We start from the raw sequence: 19,650 nt of genomic DNA on the forward strand, positions 1-19,650 counted from the left end.
CGCTTTAGGAATAATGACAGAGAAGATTTCATGTTTTGATTTCATATTTTATTGAAAAAGGAAATCACCGTAAACAAAGACTTTCCAAATAATGTCAAGGTTCACAAGACTAGTATAACTTATTGCTTTACTCATACATTCACAACCTGAATTCAATGTTATGGAACAACACAGAATAACAGAAGTTTTCTCTTATCTTTGACTAGTCTTTAGTAACTTGGCCGAAGCACGAACCTGCGTACCACGTTTCAAGTAAATATGACTCCAGGTGACCTAGTATTGTAATCCTTTACCGTGTCCTTTAGGATAATGAGATGTATGCTGCATTCAGCGTCATTCATTTACGTATATACACCAATCCCCTCCAATAAAGGAGCATAACAATAACCCAATGGCAAGGCAATCTTTGCAACTCGTTAGAAAAAAAACAAGCCTTTGTGAATTTTTCATACATACTAATCATATTATGACAGCAATATGTTTAAGGCAGACAAAAAAACAAAAAACAAAATGTAAAATAAATGTTTGCAAAGCTTCATGCAGGTTATCACCATTATCATGATATGACTTGAATAATGTCAGTCATGTTTAATATTAATTAAGTCCCCTCTTTGCTTTCGGTCGTTGTCTAAAAAATAAAAATAGATTTCTGTACAGCTCTATTTGTCCTTTAGGGTTAGTGTTAAAACACACACAGCGTCTGGTCTTCAGAGGCCAAAGAAAAAATGTCCATCTGTCCCCACTCTGTTCCTCAGAGAACTGTTAGGTCATGGCAGGACTTAGACTTCTGCCTAAAAGCCATCTTCTTGTTCTTGCGTGCAACCATGCGGCCCAGAAAGCGTTTAGCCTTCTTGCCGATGCTCTCTCTACGCCTGCAGTTGGCCATGCGCCGTGCATTCTCCTCCTTGCTGTCTTTCCTCAAGCGGATCTGTCTGACAATGCCTTCAAATAGGTCCTGCACGTTGTGGTGAAGGGACGCGGACGTCTCAATGAACTTGCAGTCGAACACAACTGCACAGGCACTTCCCTCTGCAAAACGGAAAATATGAGGAAAGGAAAATTAGAGCTCTGAGGAGGCGTACATTTAAGAAGCTTACGTAGTTTAAGGTTACAAAGTGAGAATGTATGCTCTAGGTAAGCCAGAGAGGATATATTAGCCCTAAGAGAAAACTGTTACTTTGATACTGATAGCTTTAGTGTAAAGTGGTATTTGAACGTAGGCCTGTGCTGAATCTGAGCAGTCATGTGAGAAATGTGGCCTGACCCCACCAAAGCCGGTCAAGCCCAACCACTTCTGTCAGATTTGATCACAAACAGCCTCTAAAATAGCTTTTAAGCTTCAAATGCTAAATACCAGTTTTTTAGAGTAACTAAAATCCACTTCTCCTGACCTAAAAATTTCTATTGGTTTAACATGTCAAACAGCTGTTGCTTATTTTAGGCTCACTGATTAATTACACTGACTTACCATCTACAGACACCTCTCTGGACCGCACCAGGTCACTCTTGTTGCCCACAAGGATTATGGGAATGTTCTCTGACTGCCTGGCCCGGCGCAGCTGAATACGCAGTTCCGACGCCTTCTCGAAGCTTGACTTGTCTGTCACTGAATACACAATGATGTAGGCATCTCCCATCCTCATGCACTGCTCCTTCAGCCACTGGCTGTTATCCTTCAGGGAAAAAACAGGTACTGAGTTTAGCATCATTCATGGCTGATCCAATCTTTTACTAATTTAATAACCATGAATCAATGTAAATGGGCAAACCTTGCATAAATAATATATAACTCACCTGTTCCCAGATGTCATACAACACAATGGATGCCTCTTCTTCATCCACCACGATAGATCTGTCATAAGTGTTTCCTGAGAGGGGAAAAAAAATTATGTTACACAGTGACAGAGAGGAGAGAAGCATCTCTTATCTGAACAGTTGTATTTATTGGCAGTGTGCCTTGCTGCTTTTCTTCACGCTGATCTTGCCACATTTTTTTTCTTTTGTAGTCTGTACACTGAAGCAGAGAGTTGATCACAGCCTGTGATCAAGACATCACTGGCCTTTTATATTTTCCCTTCACATTATGTTATTGGGTGTGTTTCTGACAGCTGTACTACTGAGGGCAGGGCAGTGCCTCGCTGCAGATGGAAATAGCAATAATCAATGCATGTACACTCTTGCGTGCAAAAATAAGAATCCTATTTTTTTCTGATCCATCAGCTTAATTTTATCACCATCTTTACAGATAAAAAATAATGATGAATTTGGGAGTTTGTGAGTCTTCACGAGGTGTAATGTCAGGTAATAAAAAACATTTTAAAATGTGTTTTTATGCTTGATTGCTGTTTAATTTAAAGATTAAGCATAGATCATTTTAAAAGTAGGAAGTAGCCTCCAAAGTTTTTAGGTAGAAGCTATTTAGTTTACAAGTTTACGTTAATATATTGTTCGGTATTGTGAAATATTAAATTGAACTTGAACATTATCACGTATGTCTTCATAGACAATGAGTATATGTGTCTATGAGTGTGTGTGTGGGGGTTGCATGGGTTGATGACTCATCCTCAGCATCACCATTTACCTGCTTCATCGCAGTCGTGACCAGCATCCTCAACTCCCCCAAAGACGCGCGCCAGACTGGACTTGCCGACGCCGTGCTCCCCGAGGAGAACCACTTTGTACACCTGAGACTCCGCTTCGCTGCTGGTAGAGATGACGGAGTCGGAGGAGTCCGAGGCGCAGCTGCCCCGGTGCTGCTCGTTGGGCGAGTAGGACGTGCAGCGCAGGAGGTTGGACAGCTCGTCGGTTTGTCCCGTTTGTGGCATTGTGGCGCGCAGGTCCCGGTCGTCCACGGGCATGCTTCTCCGGTGTAGGTTAGGCAGATTCATGGGGAACGGCATGCTTCCTCTCCTTTTGTCCATGTTCCGCAATTTGTCACCCTTGTTCAAAGTCATTGTGCTTATACCGAGGATCTGTGGATAGATGTGCCGTGCGTAAATTTGTGATTTTACGTTTAATCGCATATAAGTAAAGTATAAATGTCTGCACAGTGACAGTGGGGGTCAAAGCAGCCTACATTTAAGCAAATATCAAATTAAATTGTTTCTCAATGTCGACCTGACCTGACATGTTTATTTAACTCTACTCAACACAAAAACGCAAAATGAAACTAAAGCATGAAACGTCTCATCGGCAGTAAAGACACTTACCCGGTGCTGGCAATTGAATCCAACGAAGACAATCCAATAATCCTTGGTGTGAAGAGTTGTTGTAGCCGAAAAAGCGGTTTTGATTGAGTCTGATCAGAGTCGCTGTCCGGCGTATTTATATATTACTGGGAGTGACGTCGGCAGGGATTCGCCCTGAATCACGTCTCCGCTTATTATAGTGGTGCGTAACGGTAACATCATACAGGGGAGGGGGTGTATGACTGGAAGAGCAGAGGAATCTCCCTTCCGCATCGCCAAATGGAGCTTACTTCTGAGGGGGCGGCCAGAGATGAATCCTTGAAGAGGGAAAGCCCACTTAAAGCTAGAATCTAGTGATATAAATATTTAATATTAATTTAGAAGATAAATTTAGAGATGGTGGAAGGATGTTCACCTGATGCAAGACCGTGTATTATTTTACAGGCCAGATAAGATGAATGCTTTTATGGAAACATGATCACTCGTCTTGCTTAAATGATCAGTATTGAGCTTAAAGGTCACTGTCAGGTGGAGGTTATTATACAGTATGACGGGGATTTCATTTTTAATGTGAGGGAGTTGCTCACATTTTACACTGATTTTAACGATAAAAGCATAATAACATGCGAAATATATGCTACTGATTCGGCAGTCTGTGGCTGCCCTGTACCTGACATCACACTTGAACTCATATTTGTGCATATATGCAAAAAATAAATACTCCAATATGCCAGTGAAAATGCTAGAAACACATAAAAATTCTACACACGGTGGGATTCATTTATCATTCATCCCTCGCCTTCCACCCACCACCTTGCTGTCTGAAAAATGAAGGCAGCACTGAAGCCATAAAATCATAATTCCTTGCATTTGCAGTTGTAATCCCTCTCAGCTGACTGGCCTGAACTATATCATAATGTCTGGTTTTTATTAATCCATGCCTTAGAAGAACAATGCAAACATGCTTTCAATTTAAGATAAGTGATCGATACAGTGTAAAACACGAACAGAGGGAAATCTCATCATATTGTCCTAATGAAGCTCATGACCTTTCACCTCTGCATGTGTTTTTGTGTTAAATCTTGTACATTTTACATATATTTTTTGAACACAATAAGGTCTACAGCACTCAATAGGATGTCTCTATAGGCCAAATTTATTTTTCCAGTGTATATCATAGACTCTGCATGGCGTGTTGCTGCCCCCTTGTGACTTTACTTCTCACATCACAGTTGAACCTTTTGAACTTACTGTGTGTGTGAGCATGTGTCCAACATTATAATATATTCACTGCTCTGGGAAATGTAAATAAATGAGCAATATTATAATAAACAAACAAACAAATAATGGTGATATATTAATTCTCTTCATCTTACCATGTTTTCCCCAAATATACTTGTCGCAGTCAATATTTGTCTCTTTCTTCCCCCATCCCAAATCATCCTTACATTTGACAAATTTATATTCCCTTCATGTTCATCTTCCCCCTAACCCACTGCAAAATTTGTGCTGCCACTGTCATCTTTGGTGTTTCACTTGTGCAATAAAATAAATGTGTGAGTGGTACATATAAGCTACAGCACATCTATTTACCTGAGATAACCTGAGATAACCTAACCTGACAGCTTAGACTGCTCACAGCTGGTAATATTCATATTCAGTTAGAGTAAATATGACTGCTTCTGCTCTTGTAAACAATTATTTCAAGGGAGAGTTATGTCGCCATCTAATGGCCATAATACCAATGGTGAAGTGAATGTAAATAACATAGGTTAATATAAACGTTGTCTACAGGTAGTAGGCTAATTCTTGAAAAACCGAGTGGGTTAAAACTCTCTAATCAAGACTAAGAAGACTCATACCAAACTACAAAAAGTGTTGGCAAGATGTGCTATCTGCCAAAGGGGGTTACTGAGCACGGACATGCCACAAACTGATTCTTATTTAATTCATACAGTAAAAAGTAGCATTTGAAGAAATGTACAGGTATAATGTCTTTTTGCTGCAGGGGTTGTATAAATCAACAGAACGTGTAATTTCAAAGGGAGGAAAATACAACTTTATCCATTTGTTCAAATAGCCTGTTGGGGGTAACAAATAGAAAGTAGCTTCTTGAGTAAACCTGCAGGTGAAGAATATACTCCCCGTGCAGACAGTGCCAGAGCTGGACTCAGTCAAAGTAAATGTTAATGTAGGGTTAATATACTGTGGACTGCCTGAGTTTTAACTTTAAAACGTACTGCGCTTACATGACGAAATAGCGCCCACCTCAGGAAACCGGAAATCAATTCTTTAAATGTGACATTGCGCACGCGCAAGCCTCTCGTGTCTTCGACCTCTACTTCTCACCGGTAAGAGCTGATCTCCTCGGCCACAAACTGTGTTTGTGTTGAATAAATAACCAGGACGCTTCTGTTTAACTCGGTGTCTTCGCAGCTCTGATAACCGCTGCTCTGCTCAGCTCCTCTGATTTGTCAGCCTGCCTGTCTTTAGCGTCATTGCACGGTTTGCAGCTAATGTTGACCTTACTTGTGTGTCCACCTAACTTTGAACACGCTGTACTTTCTTATTTAACAGACTATTATAGATGCAACTAATTATTCACCGCCGTGTTTCATGTATTGCTTTCTGCAGACAGCAGACACTGAATCAAACGCCAGTTCCTGTGGTTGACCTGACCAATACGTCTCATCGTGATGTATGCCTGTGCTAAGTTCGTCTCCACGCTCTCTCTGGTGAGTCTGCACGAATGAATGGACATAACAGTAATAACACTATGTACTTTGCCATATTGTGCTTAACTGGGCCTGACGACGTCAGTTTGGTAATAACTGATAAAGATATAACGTAGCCTGCGAACACTGACACTCGGCCGTGTAGCTTCTTTGACCCCCTGCTAAAGTCAGCTGGTGTTCCCACCTGCAAGGACGTCCGAGTGTTGACCATAATCAGGGCAAACCTCAGCTCAGTCTATCCACTGTATCCTCGCGTGAAACTGTTTATCCACCTTGAAGTTAATGTGCATCAGTAATTATGTAATTTGAAAAGATGTCATTTTAATTACCTGAGAAACGGTTGAAAACTGAGCTGTCTGAACAGAGTTAATCCAAAGTACCACTATAATGGACCAGGTATTCAGATGCTTTACTGAAGTAAAAGTACTCATATAGCATTGTAGAAATACTGTTAGAAATCCTGCACTGAAAATGTTACTCATGTAAAACTCTATAAGGAAAATGTACCTACAGTATTAAACGTAAATGGACCATATGCTGCACCATACGTGTTATACTGTTACATATTTTGGGCTCTCATTGTACTTTTATCACTACAGCAAAACTTTAATGAATAATAACTATTTTATATAAGGACGCAACTGGCGATTATTTTCATTATGGAATAATCGGCTAATTATTTTCTCAATTAATCAACTGATTATTTTGTTTGTAAAAATAAATAAATAGAGAGTAAGAAATACCCATCACAAATAGACCAAAGCAAACAAATTCACAGCTATACAGACAGATGTCAGTATAACATGCTGGTAAATCACCTTATCAGAAGACAAATGTCTAAGTGTGTGTGTGTTGTTTTTTAAATACAGGTCCGTGCTGGATCTCGGGTACTGTACAGACCACTCTCAGCAGCAGTTGTGTCAGATGCCAGGAAAGCAGAGGTGAGCAGCCGTCTGCACTAAGAAGTACTTGTGAAACTTTCAAATGTATTTTAAGTACATTCATGTCTCTCATAGAACAAAACAGACCAATGAGGTGGCAGGAAACTGAATGTAGCAATAAACATCTCTGTTTATTGCTACAACTGAATGTTTGTAATTGTAATTAAAAAAACTCAGGGGCTAGGGAAACAACAAAAGTGACTGACATTAGGCAGCCACACTTTTTTTTTTTTTAAAGACAATCAACAAATAGGTGATTGCTCTAGACTATTATGTTCCAGATGTTTAATACAGGATGTTTTACATCACATACTGATAAGTTTTAGAAATACATTTTCTATACAAAGCAGATTTGATTTGTGATCCTGTACTGCTTTGCGTCATCCTAACCTCATTTAATGTTTGCATTTCAGACTGCTTCACTCCTGGCACCACAGAGCATTGCAGCCCCCCAGCAGCAGCTGGCAGTGCGTGGTTTCCAGACCAGTGCCGTGAGCCGTGACATCGACACTGCTGCTAAGTTCATTGGAGCAGGAGCTGCCACTGTGGGAGTGGCTGGATCTGGAGCTGGAATTGGAACGGTGTTCGGCAGCCTCATTATTGGATACGCCAGGTGAGTTAAACACATCATCTGTAGTTCAATAATGTTATGGCCCCAGAACTGTTATTTAGATTTTGGTTGTGGCTCAGATCTGAATCTGCATCTTGGAAGATACTGGGGTTGTCTGTTCACTAAAGTGTCACAACAGTTTTAATGCTTTTTACCTCCAACTTGTCTCAGCTGCTTCTCTTTTTCTCAACAGGAACCCATCTCTGAAGCAGCAGCTGTTCTCTTACGCCATCTTGGGTTTTGCTCTGTCTGAAGCTATGGGTCTCTTCTGTCTGATGGTTGCGTTCCTCATTCTGTTCGCCATGTAAACCAGTTTGGCATTTACTGTAAAAGGGATACACAACAGAATGCAGCATTAATGAGAATTAGCAGTTTGAGACGTCCTTAAATGGTACAATGATCTCAGCCTATCATGGTGCTTATTCTTGTTCATTAGTGTAAAAGATTGTGAGCCCGCTGATGTATGAAACTCTGGCAAACTCAAATCATTTTAAATGATGGTTTTGTCATTATATTGTATATTTAATCAGATGTTTTGTTAACAAACATGCAACCAATAACAGAAGTAAAACATTTAATTCATCAGTTGTGTGTGTGTACATTTGTAATGGATGTTTTGTGTTGGGGTTATTTGTTTATGTTGATCTAGATTCAGACAGGCGCTGTTTCCTGGTTGTGACCTGGCAACAGCAATTTTCTGCATATAGCTCCTTATGTTTAAACTCACCTGTGACAGTTTGACAATATTATTTTCTGTCTGCATTACAAGGCACAAGTAGGCAAAACATAATTTTCTAAAATTTAGATCATCTTTGATTAAGTAATGTAAAAAGTTCTGGTTAAATAAAATCAAGTTAGCTGCATGGTTAGCCCCTTTTCTGACCTCAACACTCTGTACATCACATAAACCTGAAGGGGGAAAAAAATCAAACTGTTACTTTTTTTTATTTTTTTGCTTGTTATTATTGAGCAGCAGCTTGTATCTTCAAATTGTGTTTTGGTGATCCCACAGCTGTCCACTATCTGTCTGGAATGATAAAATGTTTGCCTGGGGCAAAAGCAAAGTTTAAATCTAATATTTTCCAATGTACAGCCAGGGAAGAGCAGCGCAGAGCAGCACAGTCTGGGGAAATACACTGGATTCAGGTGCTTTTCACCCAAACATTTTATCAGCAGAGTGTAGACATCTGTAGGATTACAAAAATGTATTTGGACACAATGAATAAAGAAGGCTGGTTTAACAACAGGGGGCAAGTGGGCAACTGCCTAGGGGCACCAGAAGCTCCAGCTTTACGCCATGTTATTTGAGTCTACGTAATTTGAGTAATCACTATTTTGTCAGAGATTTGTAAAGCTGAAGTACACTATCAGCTATGACAGTCTTCTATCTGATGACCTCTGTGTCAACATCTAGTTTTAAGACCTTCATTGTCTTTGTTTATATTGTGGTCATTTGTTGGAAAGTTGTTTCAGTTTTAGTTTTGTTCTATGTCAAACAGAAAACCTCAAGAAAGGTGATATTATTCCGTCATAGGAAAAGTGTAAAGCTGCAAACAACAATTATTTTCATTATCAATACAAGTATGTTCTTTAATAACTGATTGATTGTTTACTGTATACTCATTGTTATTCCCTAAAGCCCAAGTGAGCATGTTCATTTTGCTTTGTTTTGTTTAACCATCAGTAAAATCCCCAAAGATGTTGAGTTTAGTATCACAGAGGACTGGAAAATAAGCAAGCTCACAGAAAAGCTGGAAGAGGTGAATTGTAGCATAATCACTTATCAAAGTTTTGTTGCCAATTAATTCTAATTGATAAATCAATTTCAGCTCTAGAGTACTGGTTGGTTACTGGGTATCAGGGAAATGAAACTGGCAGTGAGGGTAAGTTGGGGACCTGATATTTATATATAGTTATTCTGGCTTTGTGAATAAGGGGTGAAAAACAAAACTTCTTTTGCTTCTTAACATTAAAATGTTGAGATGTTTTGTGGCTCAACTCACAAATGGTATTAAATTGGAATATTTTAAAACAAATTACTCTTTACACACACACACATATATCAAGTGTTCCAAAATGCATCAGTGAGGGTCTGATTTTTATTCAGTCTTCACCTCCCAGCACTGATCGACAAAAACAAATGCAACAAATTTTCAGGTGGAACTAAAGAATAGTTCAAGGTGTAAGGGGACTGATTTGAGGAACGTACTCGCCCGCATTAAGCATTTACTATAAAACTCATGTTTTATCGCAGCGTTTTTTAATAATTGAAAAATAAAATGACATGTCGGGTATGCAGTGAAATAGAAAACGGAACATCTAAATAAATGTTTTCAGTACATCAGTTTCCCAGGTCGTGGAGGCTAATTAGCTTTACAACTGAAAAGCTAACGTCGACACCTCTGTGGTGGTTGTGGTCGTGTCACTGTCACACTGGTCCCGACGTTGTTTTACAACCGAGCGAGCAAAAAAGAGCCTTCAATAACCAGGTAATCAAAATACAGGGGAGTGCTTTTTGTTTGTATATCATATTGTCTCCTTTACTGGTACTGCAGTTAGCGGTTTTTATTATCAGCCACCTTCTCTCGTATTTCTTTGCATTTCGCTTATTGATCCTCTATGTTTCAGCAGCTCATTATTATTGTCTGAGCAGAAGTTGAGTCCTGACTGTCTGGCTTATATTTCAGCTTAATAAAACCCCTGTAATGCACCAAAGGTAGGCCAAAGTCATTCATCAGAGTGGGAAACAACTCACTGATTTGCCCACTAGATGGTGCAGTATGGGTAACTTGTGGGTATACTGCAATTTTCTTTTTTCACTGAACTGAAAAGAATTTGCATAATATACACCCACCAAGCACTTAAGAACGATATACTTATACTGGGTAGGACCTGAGTTTGCTCTCAAAACAGTCTCAGGTCTTTATGGCATGATAAATTATCATGCTGGAATTAGCACATGGTAAGTTGTGGTCATAAAGGGATGAACATAATCAGCAACAATACTGAGATAGGCTGTGGTATTAAGAGCCCCAAGGTGTGTGAGACAACATTCCCCACACCATCACACCACCACCAGCCTGGACTACTGACCTAAGACAAGTTGGGTCCATGGATTCATGCTGCTGATGCCAAATTCTGACCATCTGCGTGCCTCAGCAGATATCCAGATTCATAAGACCAGGCTGTGATTTGCCAGTCTTCAAGTATCCAGTTTTGGTGAGCCAGTTCCTACTGCAGCCTCAGATTTCTGTTCTTGGCTGATGTGGTTTTCTGCTGTTTTAGCCCATCCAGCTCAAGATTCAACATGCCTTTCTGTCAACTTCAACCACTCTGACCATTCTCTTCTCTTCTGGCACCAACAATCATGCCACAGACACTGAGAATACATTTTTTTCTCCATTCTGATGTCCACTATGAACATTACCTGAAGCCCCTGACCTGTATCTGCATGATCTTATGCATTTGACCACTGCCACATGATTGGCTGATTGGATAATTACATGAATGGGCAGGTGTATATGTGTTCCTAATAAAGTGCTTGACAAGTGCATAGCTGAGTTATGTACACTATGCTGGTAATACTGTATTTTATGAAAATGATATTCAGCTGCCTCTTTTAGCCCAGTTACAATAGGTCATTCTGAGACCATTTTTATTATCCTGGTAATCTGATATAATTTATGAAGTTCTGATTTAAAATTAGCTATTTTAACCTTATAACCAAATGTCCTGCAATTGTTCTCAACAGGATGAATTTTACAGCCATTATCCACCAGGGGTAGCAAGTGTAGAGGCATTTGTAAAAACAAGTCATTTCGTGTCTGATTAGGATTTGCTATACTTTTCTATAACATCTTCCCTACAACCTGTTTGTAACAGGTAACCAAAAGGCACAAAACAGAAAGATCTCCATGTCGACCGGTTCTGGACCTCTTTGACCAGCAGTACCATCAAGAACTTGGAGACTTGTGGCCGTCAGCAAGGTAAAATTTGTCTGAAATATTTATTGCAGATTACATGCAGACAGTGTTCTACCCTTCCTTCATTGGGATTACTTTTCTCTTGTAGATCAGTGCTCCTGGACCGTCAGTCCTGGCAGTATGGGGTCATGCTTAACCGCTTTGCAGCTGTGACAGATGTCACTCAGATTCTCCAGTCACAGGGCTTTTCCAGGTTCCTGCCACAAACAGATGTCTCAACGCTTCTTACTGATGCCCCCTCACCAGTGTCCAATGTTAAATACCAGACAGGAAAAGACTCCCTCTTGTCACCTCACTGTAGCTCTAAGTGTCCCTCTGATGACTCACATCCCCAACCTGACAGCACCTCTCACAGGCTCAGTCAGGACATTCAATCAGAGGTGTTGCTCCGTCTGCTGCGTCCTTCACTACAGTGTTACATCCACCAGTATCCACTGCGATTTCCCTCTCAGGCTCACAGGCCTGGCCAGCTGAAGCAGTACTACCTCCTGAATGCCGCCTCCTTGCTTCCAGTGCTGGCTTTGCACATCAGGGACAGGGAGAAGGTTTTGGATCTTTGCTCTGCCCCTGGAGGCAAAGCCATAGCCATAATGCAGTGTGCCAACCCAGGTAAAAAAAAAAAAAAAAAAAAAGTATTTTTGGATTTTGCAAACTTTTTTTTTGATTTTATTTAGAGCTGTAAGATTGTGGATTCAGTAATTTTTAAAAACCAGGCAGTAGAAGATAAAAGAAGGCTGATGTAATTTATGCATGAAGTTATGTATTTGCAGTAAAATGTTAAATATTTGCAGGATAGGGGCATTTTGCTATCAGGACTTTTCTCAAAAACATCTTATTGAAATGTATTCAGGTTTGTTTTTAAATATTAAAGGTGTACTTTGCATATAAGTTGCTGCTGTTGATTCAAAGGAATATTTCTGTTTGCTCTGAATAGCCTATTTGCATTGAATGCTGGTAATAAGTAATGCTGCCCCTGCGTTATGTTCCAGCACTTCTCTGCTGTAATGAACCGGATCAGCACAGACGAGACTGGCTGGCCAAAACCCTGGAGTCTTTTCTGCCTCATTCACTTAACAGCAAAGTGATTGTGTCTGCACAGGATGGACGCTGGTTTGGGCAAAATGAAGCTATAACGTATGACAAGGTGGGCAAAGAACTCCTGTCATGTTTATAGCAGGGTGCAGCTGAATGCAGAAATTCAACAGAAAAGAAGAGAATGGTTTTTCAAAATAGGAGCCAAACAGAGGCAGACAAATGGCAGGGAGGAATCAAAGGACTCAAAGCGACTGATAATGGAACAAAATATTGAAAAAAGAAAGCACAGAATGAAAAGGTTGAGAGTAAGACACAGTGTGAACAAAGACTGAAAGGCAATGGAGTAGTACAAATGTTCTTTACAGATTCAAGCTGTTTTGTGGCAATGACATGGCTTTGGAAAATTTGCATAGAGGGATTTGTGGGTAGATTCTCAGCTCAGAGGTGGTCATAATTTTCTACACTGGGTAATAAGACAGATGTGATTTGGTGAGGAGACTGACTTACTATTATTTGTCCCTTGATGAGAGAGAAAAGACAACATGTACTTGGATTATTGGACCTCACTGCCATATTACACTCTTGAACTCTCTGACTCACACCCTGAACTCCTCAAATTTCTACCTCTCTCTCTGTGGTGCAGGTTTTAGTCGACGCTCCATGTTCTAATGACAGGAGCTGGCTGTATTCCTGCAGCAGCCAGCAGGGGGAACAGAGACTGAAGGAAAGAGCCAGGCTGCCTGCGCTCCAGGCTCAGCTGCTTAGGTAAGTCCAGTCCCCAACATAAAAAAAATGTCTGCTGTGTTTTATCCTTGTGGTATTCTCCTGTATTCCAATATGTTATTACTTATTAATATCTGAAAATGGTTTAAATTACATTACTTTGGTTGAAATGATTATTATTACTGTTGCACACAGAATAATGTAATCACACTATTTGTCTACTCTTTTCAGGTCTGCACTGTCAGCGGTGCGTCCAGGGGGCCTTGTGGTCTATTCAACTTGCACACTATCCAGCTCTGAGAACTATGCTGTGGTTGAGAAGGTGCTGGATGACTTTCCCGAGGCTGAACCTGAAGACCTATGGGAGGAGATTGCCATTCCTTTATCAAAATACTTTGCATTTAGTCCTGCTCACCCTGGTCATGGACAGACATCCCATAAGCTGTCCCTGCAGCCACAGAACGGCACTGTGTCCTCTTATCACCACAGACTCGGCATTTTAGTGGTTCCTCAGCCTGGCAAGACCTGGGGACCCATGTTTTTGTCTCGGATTAGAAGAAGGCAATAGTGGGTATCCTCCTGCGCAGAAAAGATATGTGGAAACAAATGGCTAAATATACACATTTACTTTGTTCAACTTTTGTTACCTGCAGGTTTTTTTAAGTACTTTGCGGAACTGACTCTCACACAGAAACGGACAAACTTATTATTTCAAATGTAACCTGTCTGTGCCACTTAAAGAGGAGAAAAGTAATATCAGCAAGAAATGCAGGCAAAGAAAAAGTCAGAACTGTTGCAGTTTAAACACTTGCTCACCTGCAAGAAAATAAGTGTTGCAGCTGCAGTTTTTGCTGTTTAAAGCAGCTGTTCTCTGTGTGCGTGTGTGTGTGTGTGTGTGGCATGAGATTTTACATTTAAAACAAAATAAAAGTAGAACATTGCTCACATCATTCATTCTAACCTCCAGTGGCCTGCATCAAAGGTAGACCTTAGACAACATATAAAGTGGCTACCATCAGTATTTTTAGTTGAAAACAATGCAACACAAAACGAGATGACGATAGTGATTAAACTAAAGAAAGCAGTCGTCCAAATCTGCAGCTCCCTTCTGCTTTACAGAGCTTTACAGTTCATTGTTAAGCTGTCTAGCCACAACTGTGCCGTTTTGGTTTAATCTCATAGCACCATTTTTGGCCACAGCAGGCAGCTGTATTTGGTGAAAAAGCTCTATGTGGAGCATTTAGCAGCTAAAGAGCCAGATATTTCCCTCATTAGTCGTAGAGACTGAAAACAGAGCTAAAAGAGAGTGAATAATGGATCAAGTTGTCAGAAACATGACTCCAAATGAATGATAATGTTGCTCCACAATGGCTGGCTCTGTAAAAATAAGCGACTGTTTCCTAACAAGTTTCCCATACCAACTTTAAAGATGATGTGTCAGTGTTGTTTTCACAACTTGTTTCCATTGACACCAAGTGGCCAAAAGTCTCTGCAGCCCCAGCCTGTTTTATTCATTGTTTATTATTTTAATTTATTGTTCATTAGATTAGCTGTACAGTTGGGTTAATTGACTGAACATGTTTTTTTAAGTGCTTCAAACACACACTGTGTCCATGTTGTATAATAAAACTGATAATAACTACAAGACGGCAATATTCTACAATGTGAGACTGTATTATTAAAATTTAATTCACTGTTTATTCTGTTAGGAGTAAGTGCTCTCAGAGTGAGTTTATGTGACTTTCTAACTACTCTTTGAGTGGTAGTCAAAGAATGAGGGATGACATTATAAGCACCACAGAAGCTCACTTACAGAATCTCAGTTTTGTACGCTTTGAGTCAGTAAATTAGGTTGCATTCATTAAATTTTGATCACCACTTGACTTAAGTCATCGCTGAATTTTTCAAGATTCTATCTGAACACTCACGACTCATGTTTATTGGCCTATGTTTGTTTTTTAAATATCTAAGTGCCATAACACCACTGCAAATGTTCCCTGACTTGACATACTCAACATGAGGCTAAAAGATTCCTGTCTGAAAGATTGGTTTAATAACCATGAAATGTGAGAGTAGTAATGATATAATTAACACTCAGTTTCTGTCTGTAGGAACTGTCTCTTTCATCATTCCAGCATTGTCCTGTTCTGAATTAACACATGCTTTAAGTCTCACCAGAAGTAATCTTACATCTGTCGTCATACCTCCCTTCAGTGTGATTGAGAAGGTAGTATCATCTCTTACAGTGGCTCATTACCTGGGTGGTTCTTGTGTCATGCTTGAGTGAAATGTAGACGCTGTTTCATCATAGTATTGTAGCTTTTCATCAGGATGTGAGTGCTCAGACCAGAAGCTGAAAGTGTTTTGGAAGTAACTATAGACAATAACACTCAAGAATTCATATATTTTTACCTTTTGAACACAAAAGACCAGCAAAGTACGCCATCACAGAGGCAGTTAGGTGTATAAACCCTCATTTCTGCCTCCCAGATATATAATTCTGGCGGCTCTGAGTGAGCCTATGACACACTGTCAGGGATATGATTGCTGAAATAGGAAAGCTCCAAGAGCCTTGCACCAGTTCCATCCAACTAGTCTGCGTGGCCATAGACACAAGCATTATTGGGTGCATCAATATAGCTATTTTTTATTGGCTGTCCTACTTTTGCTCCACTTCTGCGTGTCTCTGAAAAGCAGCCCCGGTCTCTGATATGAGTGCATCATTACACCACCACAGCATCAACACAACTTAAAAGTGGCGAGATGTGGAGATGAAGTGGGGCTTCATTGAGGTTAACCATGTTGCTGACCTTTGTGTGAACTCTGGTTTGTTGATGTTCCCCCTATTGCAGTGTTTCCTCAAGGGGAGAATCTCTGAGCAGCTTCTCCTCCACTTCAAAGGGAGAGAATGTAGGCCTGCTTTGCATAATCAGGTGGGGAGCAGCTTTTTGCCAGAGAGGCAGGAATTAATTTGTGGCACCGCCAGATGTAATCATTAAAACCCTAGTCATTGACAATAAGGGGAGAAGAGGAAGGGGAATTAGAGGAGGAATTGTAGAACAGTAGATAGAACGAGAAAGAGATACAGAGCATAGGATGCTCCTGAATGCCAGAGGACACTGTAGCTAAGCAGACTAATCTGGCCTGAGCTCTCTTGAGAGTGTCATTTTTTCACTCAGCTGTGTTTGGACATGGCATGACGTTAATCCTCACTTCTCTTACTGCAGTATTTTGTATGTATTTTTACTATTTTAGTGGTGTAGCCCACCAAGTGATGAAAACATGTCACGAGGAAGGATTTGACATTTAGACAATCACAGTTATTTAGGCAGATATATATGTCAGTCATACTAAAAGCCATTTAGCCGTACGTGTAAGCTTTAAAACTCCACTCACAGCTCATAAATGTACTGTTTTGGTTCAGTCTCACTGCTCTCATTAACCCTGTTTCTAGCAGCAGGCAGCTGTTGTCAGCCAAAAATAAATAAATAAATAAATAAATAAACACCCACTGAACTGTACTTTAATAACTGGTGAAGAATTCTTAATGTTTGTGGACTAATTTTGGGTACAATATTACATACATCATGATATATTCATATACAGGATACTATATAGACCATCAGTGACTTAGAAAAGTATATTTACTATGTGTTCTGCTAATCTATCTAATCAGATTTTCATCACCATCTGTCAGTCTGATATTTTGCCATTTCTGAAAAATGTATGACTTGAGGCATTTGACACTGAGTGTGCCGGACAGTTAACAAGTGGGTCTATAGATTTAATGCCTTTTGGGGTATCCATCATTCATTTCAAACATCATCATTTGTCAATATTCCATCAGTGGAAGTGAGAGACCAGGATTGCTGCTCTTGATTGATCGTTACACTACTAATCTCTGAGGGAAAAAAAGTCTGCAAAGAATGAATACTTATAGAGGTCTAGTCACACTGTGCACATGCACACAAAACACTAGTGTAGAATCATAGAACAAGGATGAGGATGACACACTCCTTCAAAGAATGAACAAGTCCAATCTACCAACACACCTGGGATGCAATCCTAAAAAAGAAAAGCTGCTCAAGTCATCATGTTGCCACTTGATGAACAAGCAGCAAACGTGACACTACCACCTGTGACACTTCAGGGAAAGACAGCACAAATTAATTGTAAGTTTTTGTGTAATCCAAATGCAACACATAACGTGGAAAAATAATTTACTGGTTTTATTGCAAGGGGTGACCGGATACGGAACAAAATTTCCTCTTGTGTGTTTTATGGCCTGGGGAGACATCAGGTACAGTCAGTGTCGACACAGACAGAAAACACCAGAGGAAAATTAATGGAACGGGAGTGGAAGCAAGAGGGTAACTGAAAAACTTTAAGATCAAGGAGAGGAACACAGAAATTTTGGTCCTTTCATCTGCTGTTTGTCTGCCACACACAGAGACTCCAAATGCAAAAGAAACTCTAGGGCGAAGAAAAGTAAAAGCATTTTTTGCTGTTGTCTGCATGTTTCTTGTTTTGAGATTTAGCAGGGGGTGGGGATCCAGATCTCTGAGTGACAGATGTCTTAGAGGACATCAGAACTTGGATAAAACTATAGCAGTTGAATTATACCCAAGTTTACCATTTCTTCAAAAGTTGTGGTCAAAAGAAAAAAAAAAACTAGAGCACTTCAAGACTAACTGCAGTGTGGCCCCTGACAAACTACACCAAGAAGTAATGTATTGTTGGTGGATGTTCCTCCCATACACCCCTGTGAGCAGCTGCAGGGAAGGAGACATCCATAACAGCTGCATGAGAAGACAAAGCACAGGCTTAGCAGAGTGAAGGCAGGACAGATTACCCCGGCCCAGACATCCATTCATCCTTTGAGGAAAATACAGAATTGATCGGGAAATATAAAACTAAAGCCTAAGACCGTCTTGCAGTGAAATGAGATTTGAGAGAAAACTACCAAACCTTTTCAGTTCTAAGTATCAAGTCATCATTTTTCCACAAATGAAATGTAACTTTTTATTGCCAATTTAGGATGTGAGTTTACAATACTGACTACTTAATCTCTAACTGTGGTTTACAGTCTTAACTACTTGTGACTCTTTTGTCTGGCTCCCGAATGAGAACAGCAAAAGCTACTTAAATCTAATCAAAACACAAGAAAAAACAATATTTGTGAAAAAATGAGAAATAACTGAATATGTATGGCATAATTACAGTATGTTTTTTTCCAGTGTCATTAAATATTGTATCTCATGACCAGCCCATAATAATCTTAACAAAGCACATACTGAGATACAGACCTCTACAGTTTTCTAAAATCTACAGGTAATAAATGAGTCCTTAATTTACCACCAGTGTCCTATGTAAAATACACAGAGTTTGTGTTCAAAAGGGAAAAATCCACTTATGCAGCACTTTTAACATAATAAAATCAATCATATACATTTTTCCATTAATTAAATGAGAAAAATGACACATACACTTATTTCATCTACATGGATTGCCAGGTTAGGATCCTTCTGACAGACAAGAAGCCAATGACAGACCTGCAGAGCTGCGCACTTAAGTCAGATTTCAATTTTGACAGCTGTAATACTTCACTCCCTAAAGACATGATGTAGGTTGACCCAATCTTGGGACAATAACTAATAATAAACAATAAAAACAGACAGGTTTTGTGCAGCGACATCCATGGAGGTTTAACTTTTGGGCAAATGTATGGAAAGGACTAAAGGACTCAAATGTTGTGGTATTCTAACTATTAACATCCAAAGATCTTGCAGCTTAACTTTTTCCTAAATGCCTTGAGGTGAACTTGGTCTCAAAAACTGGACTTGAGACTTGACATGGACTTACCTCCAAAGACTTAAAAATAGCTCTACCAGATGATTACCATAACAAAAGTTACTATGGATTAAATGGAAAGAGCTAAATACATTTTCTTGCAATACTAGATTCTGCTTCTTAGCATGTGATAATTAAACACTCTGTGCCTGGACTGCTGCAGGTTCAGCTCAGAAATGTCTTTCTCATTATAATACTTCTCATGTTAACCAGATCCATAGCTGCAGTTCATGTGTATTTGATTCCACCTAAAGGAACATTCACACTGAATCCTGTGTTAACACTTATTTGACCCCTGCATGGATCCCTGCAATACACGCCTGTGGTGTATCCATATAGAGTTGCCTCATCTCAATTTTTACCTCACTTCTGTTAAACTTCCAGACTTCAAACCTTGTTGAAGTGGACACTCCCTGAGTGAAGGAAAAGCATGAATAATAGATTCTTCACCCAAAGGGAAAAAGGGGGGAAGGAAGTCAGAGAGAAGAGGTACAGAGGGACTGATTAAAACCGATAGATTTTGCACCAATACTTTCAGGTTAAAAGGTCATAAAAACATTAGCGGGGGAATGTTATTCAAATGGG

General features: G+C 39.8%; 3 protein-coding genes across 3 annotated transcripts; 2 read left to right on the plus strand and 1 right to left on the minus strand.

Annotated features, from left to right (window-relative positions):
- Positions 1 to 26: 26 nt before the first annotated feature.
- Positions 27 to 3,367, minus strand: rrad (Ras-related associated with diabetes). Its single transcript, XM_018683118.2, has 5 exons — positions 3,210 to 3,367; positions 2,582 to 2,972; positions 1,795 to 1,868; positions 1,469 to 1,673; positions 27 to 1,029 (listed from the first exon to the last, which is right to left on the minus strand). Exons 2-5 carry the CDS (start codon positions 2,952 to 2,954, stop codon positions 752 to 754), a joined length of 930 nt encoding a protein of 309 aa, XP_018538634.1. The 5' UTR covers positions 2,955 to 2,972; positions 3,210 to 3,367; the 3' UTR covers positions 27 to 751.
- Positions 3,368 to 5,437: 2,070 nt separating this feature from the next.
- Positions 5,438 to 8,056, plus strand: LOC108887648 (ATP synthase F(0) complex subunit C3, mitochondrial). The gene is made up of 5 exons (XM_018683116.2): positions 5,438 to 5,539; positions 5,823 to 5,923; positions 6,793 to 6,864; positions 7,278 to 7,477; positions 7,668 to 8,056. The coding sequence occupies exons 2-5, from the start codon at positions 5,885 to 5,887 to the stop codon at positions 7,780 to 7,782; spliced, it is 426 nt and encodes a 141-aa protein (XP_018538632.1). The 5' UTR covers positions 5,438 to 5,539; positions 5,823 to 5,884; the 3' UTR covers positions 7,783 to 8,056.
- A 1,608-nt stretch (positions 8,057 to 9,664) lies between these two features.
- nsun3 (NOP2/Sun RNA methyltransferase 3) lies at positions 9,665 to 14,165 on the plus strand. The gene is made up of 6 exons (XM_018683113.2): positions 9,665 to 9,963; positions 11,357 to 11,460; positions 11,546 to 12,066; positions 12,447 to 12,601; positions 13,136 to 13,257; positions 13,447 to 14,165. Exons 1-6 carry the CDS (start codon positions 9,802 to 9,804, stop codon positions 13,781 to 13,783), a joined length of 1,401 nt encoding a protein of 466 aa, XP_018538629.1. The 5' UTR covers positions 9,665 to 9,801; the 3' UTR covers positions 13,784 to 14,165.
- Positions 14,166 to 19,650: the final 5,485 nt, after the last annotated feature.

This window comes from Lates calcarifer, linkage group LG2 (genome assembly GCF_001640805.2).
Source record: "Lates calcarifer isolate ASB-BC8 linkage group LG2, TLL_Latcal_v3, whole genome shotgun sequence".
Taxonomy (NCBI): domain Eukaryota; kingdom Metazoa; phylum Chordata; class Actinopteri; family Centropomidae; genus Lates; species Lates calcarifer.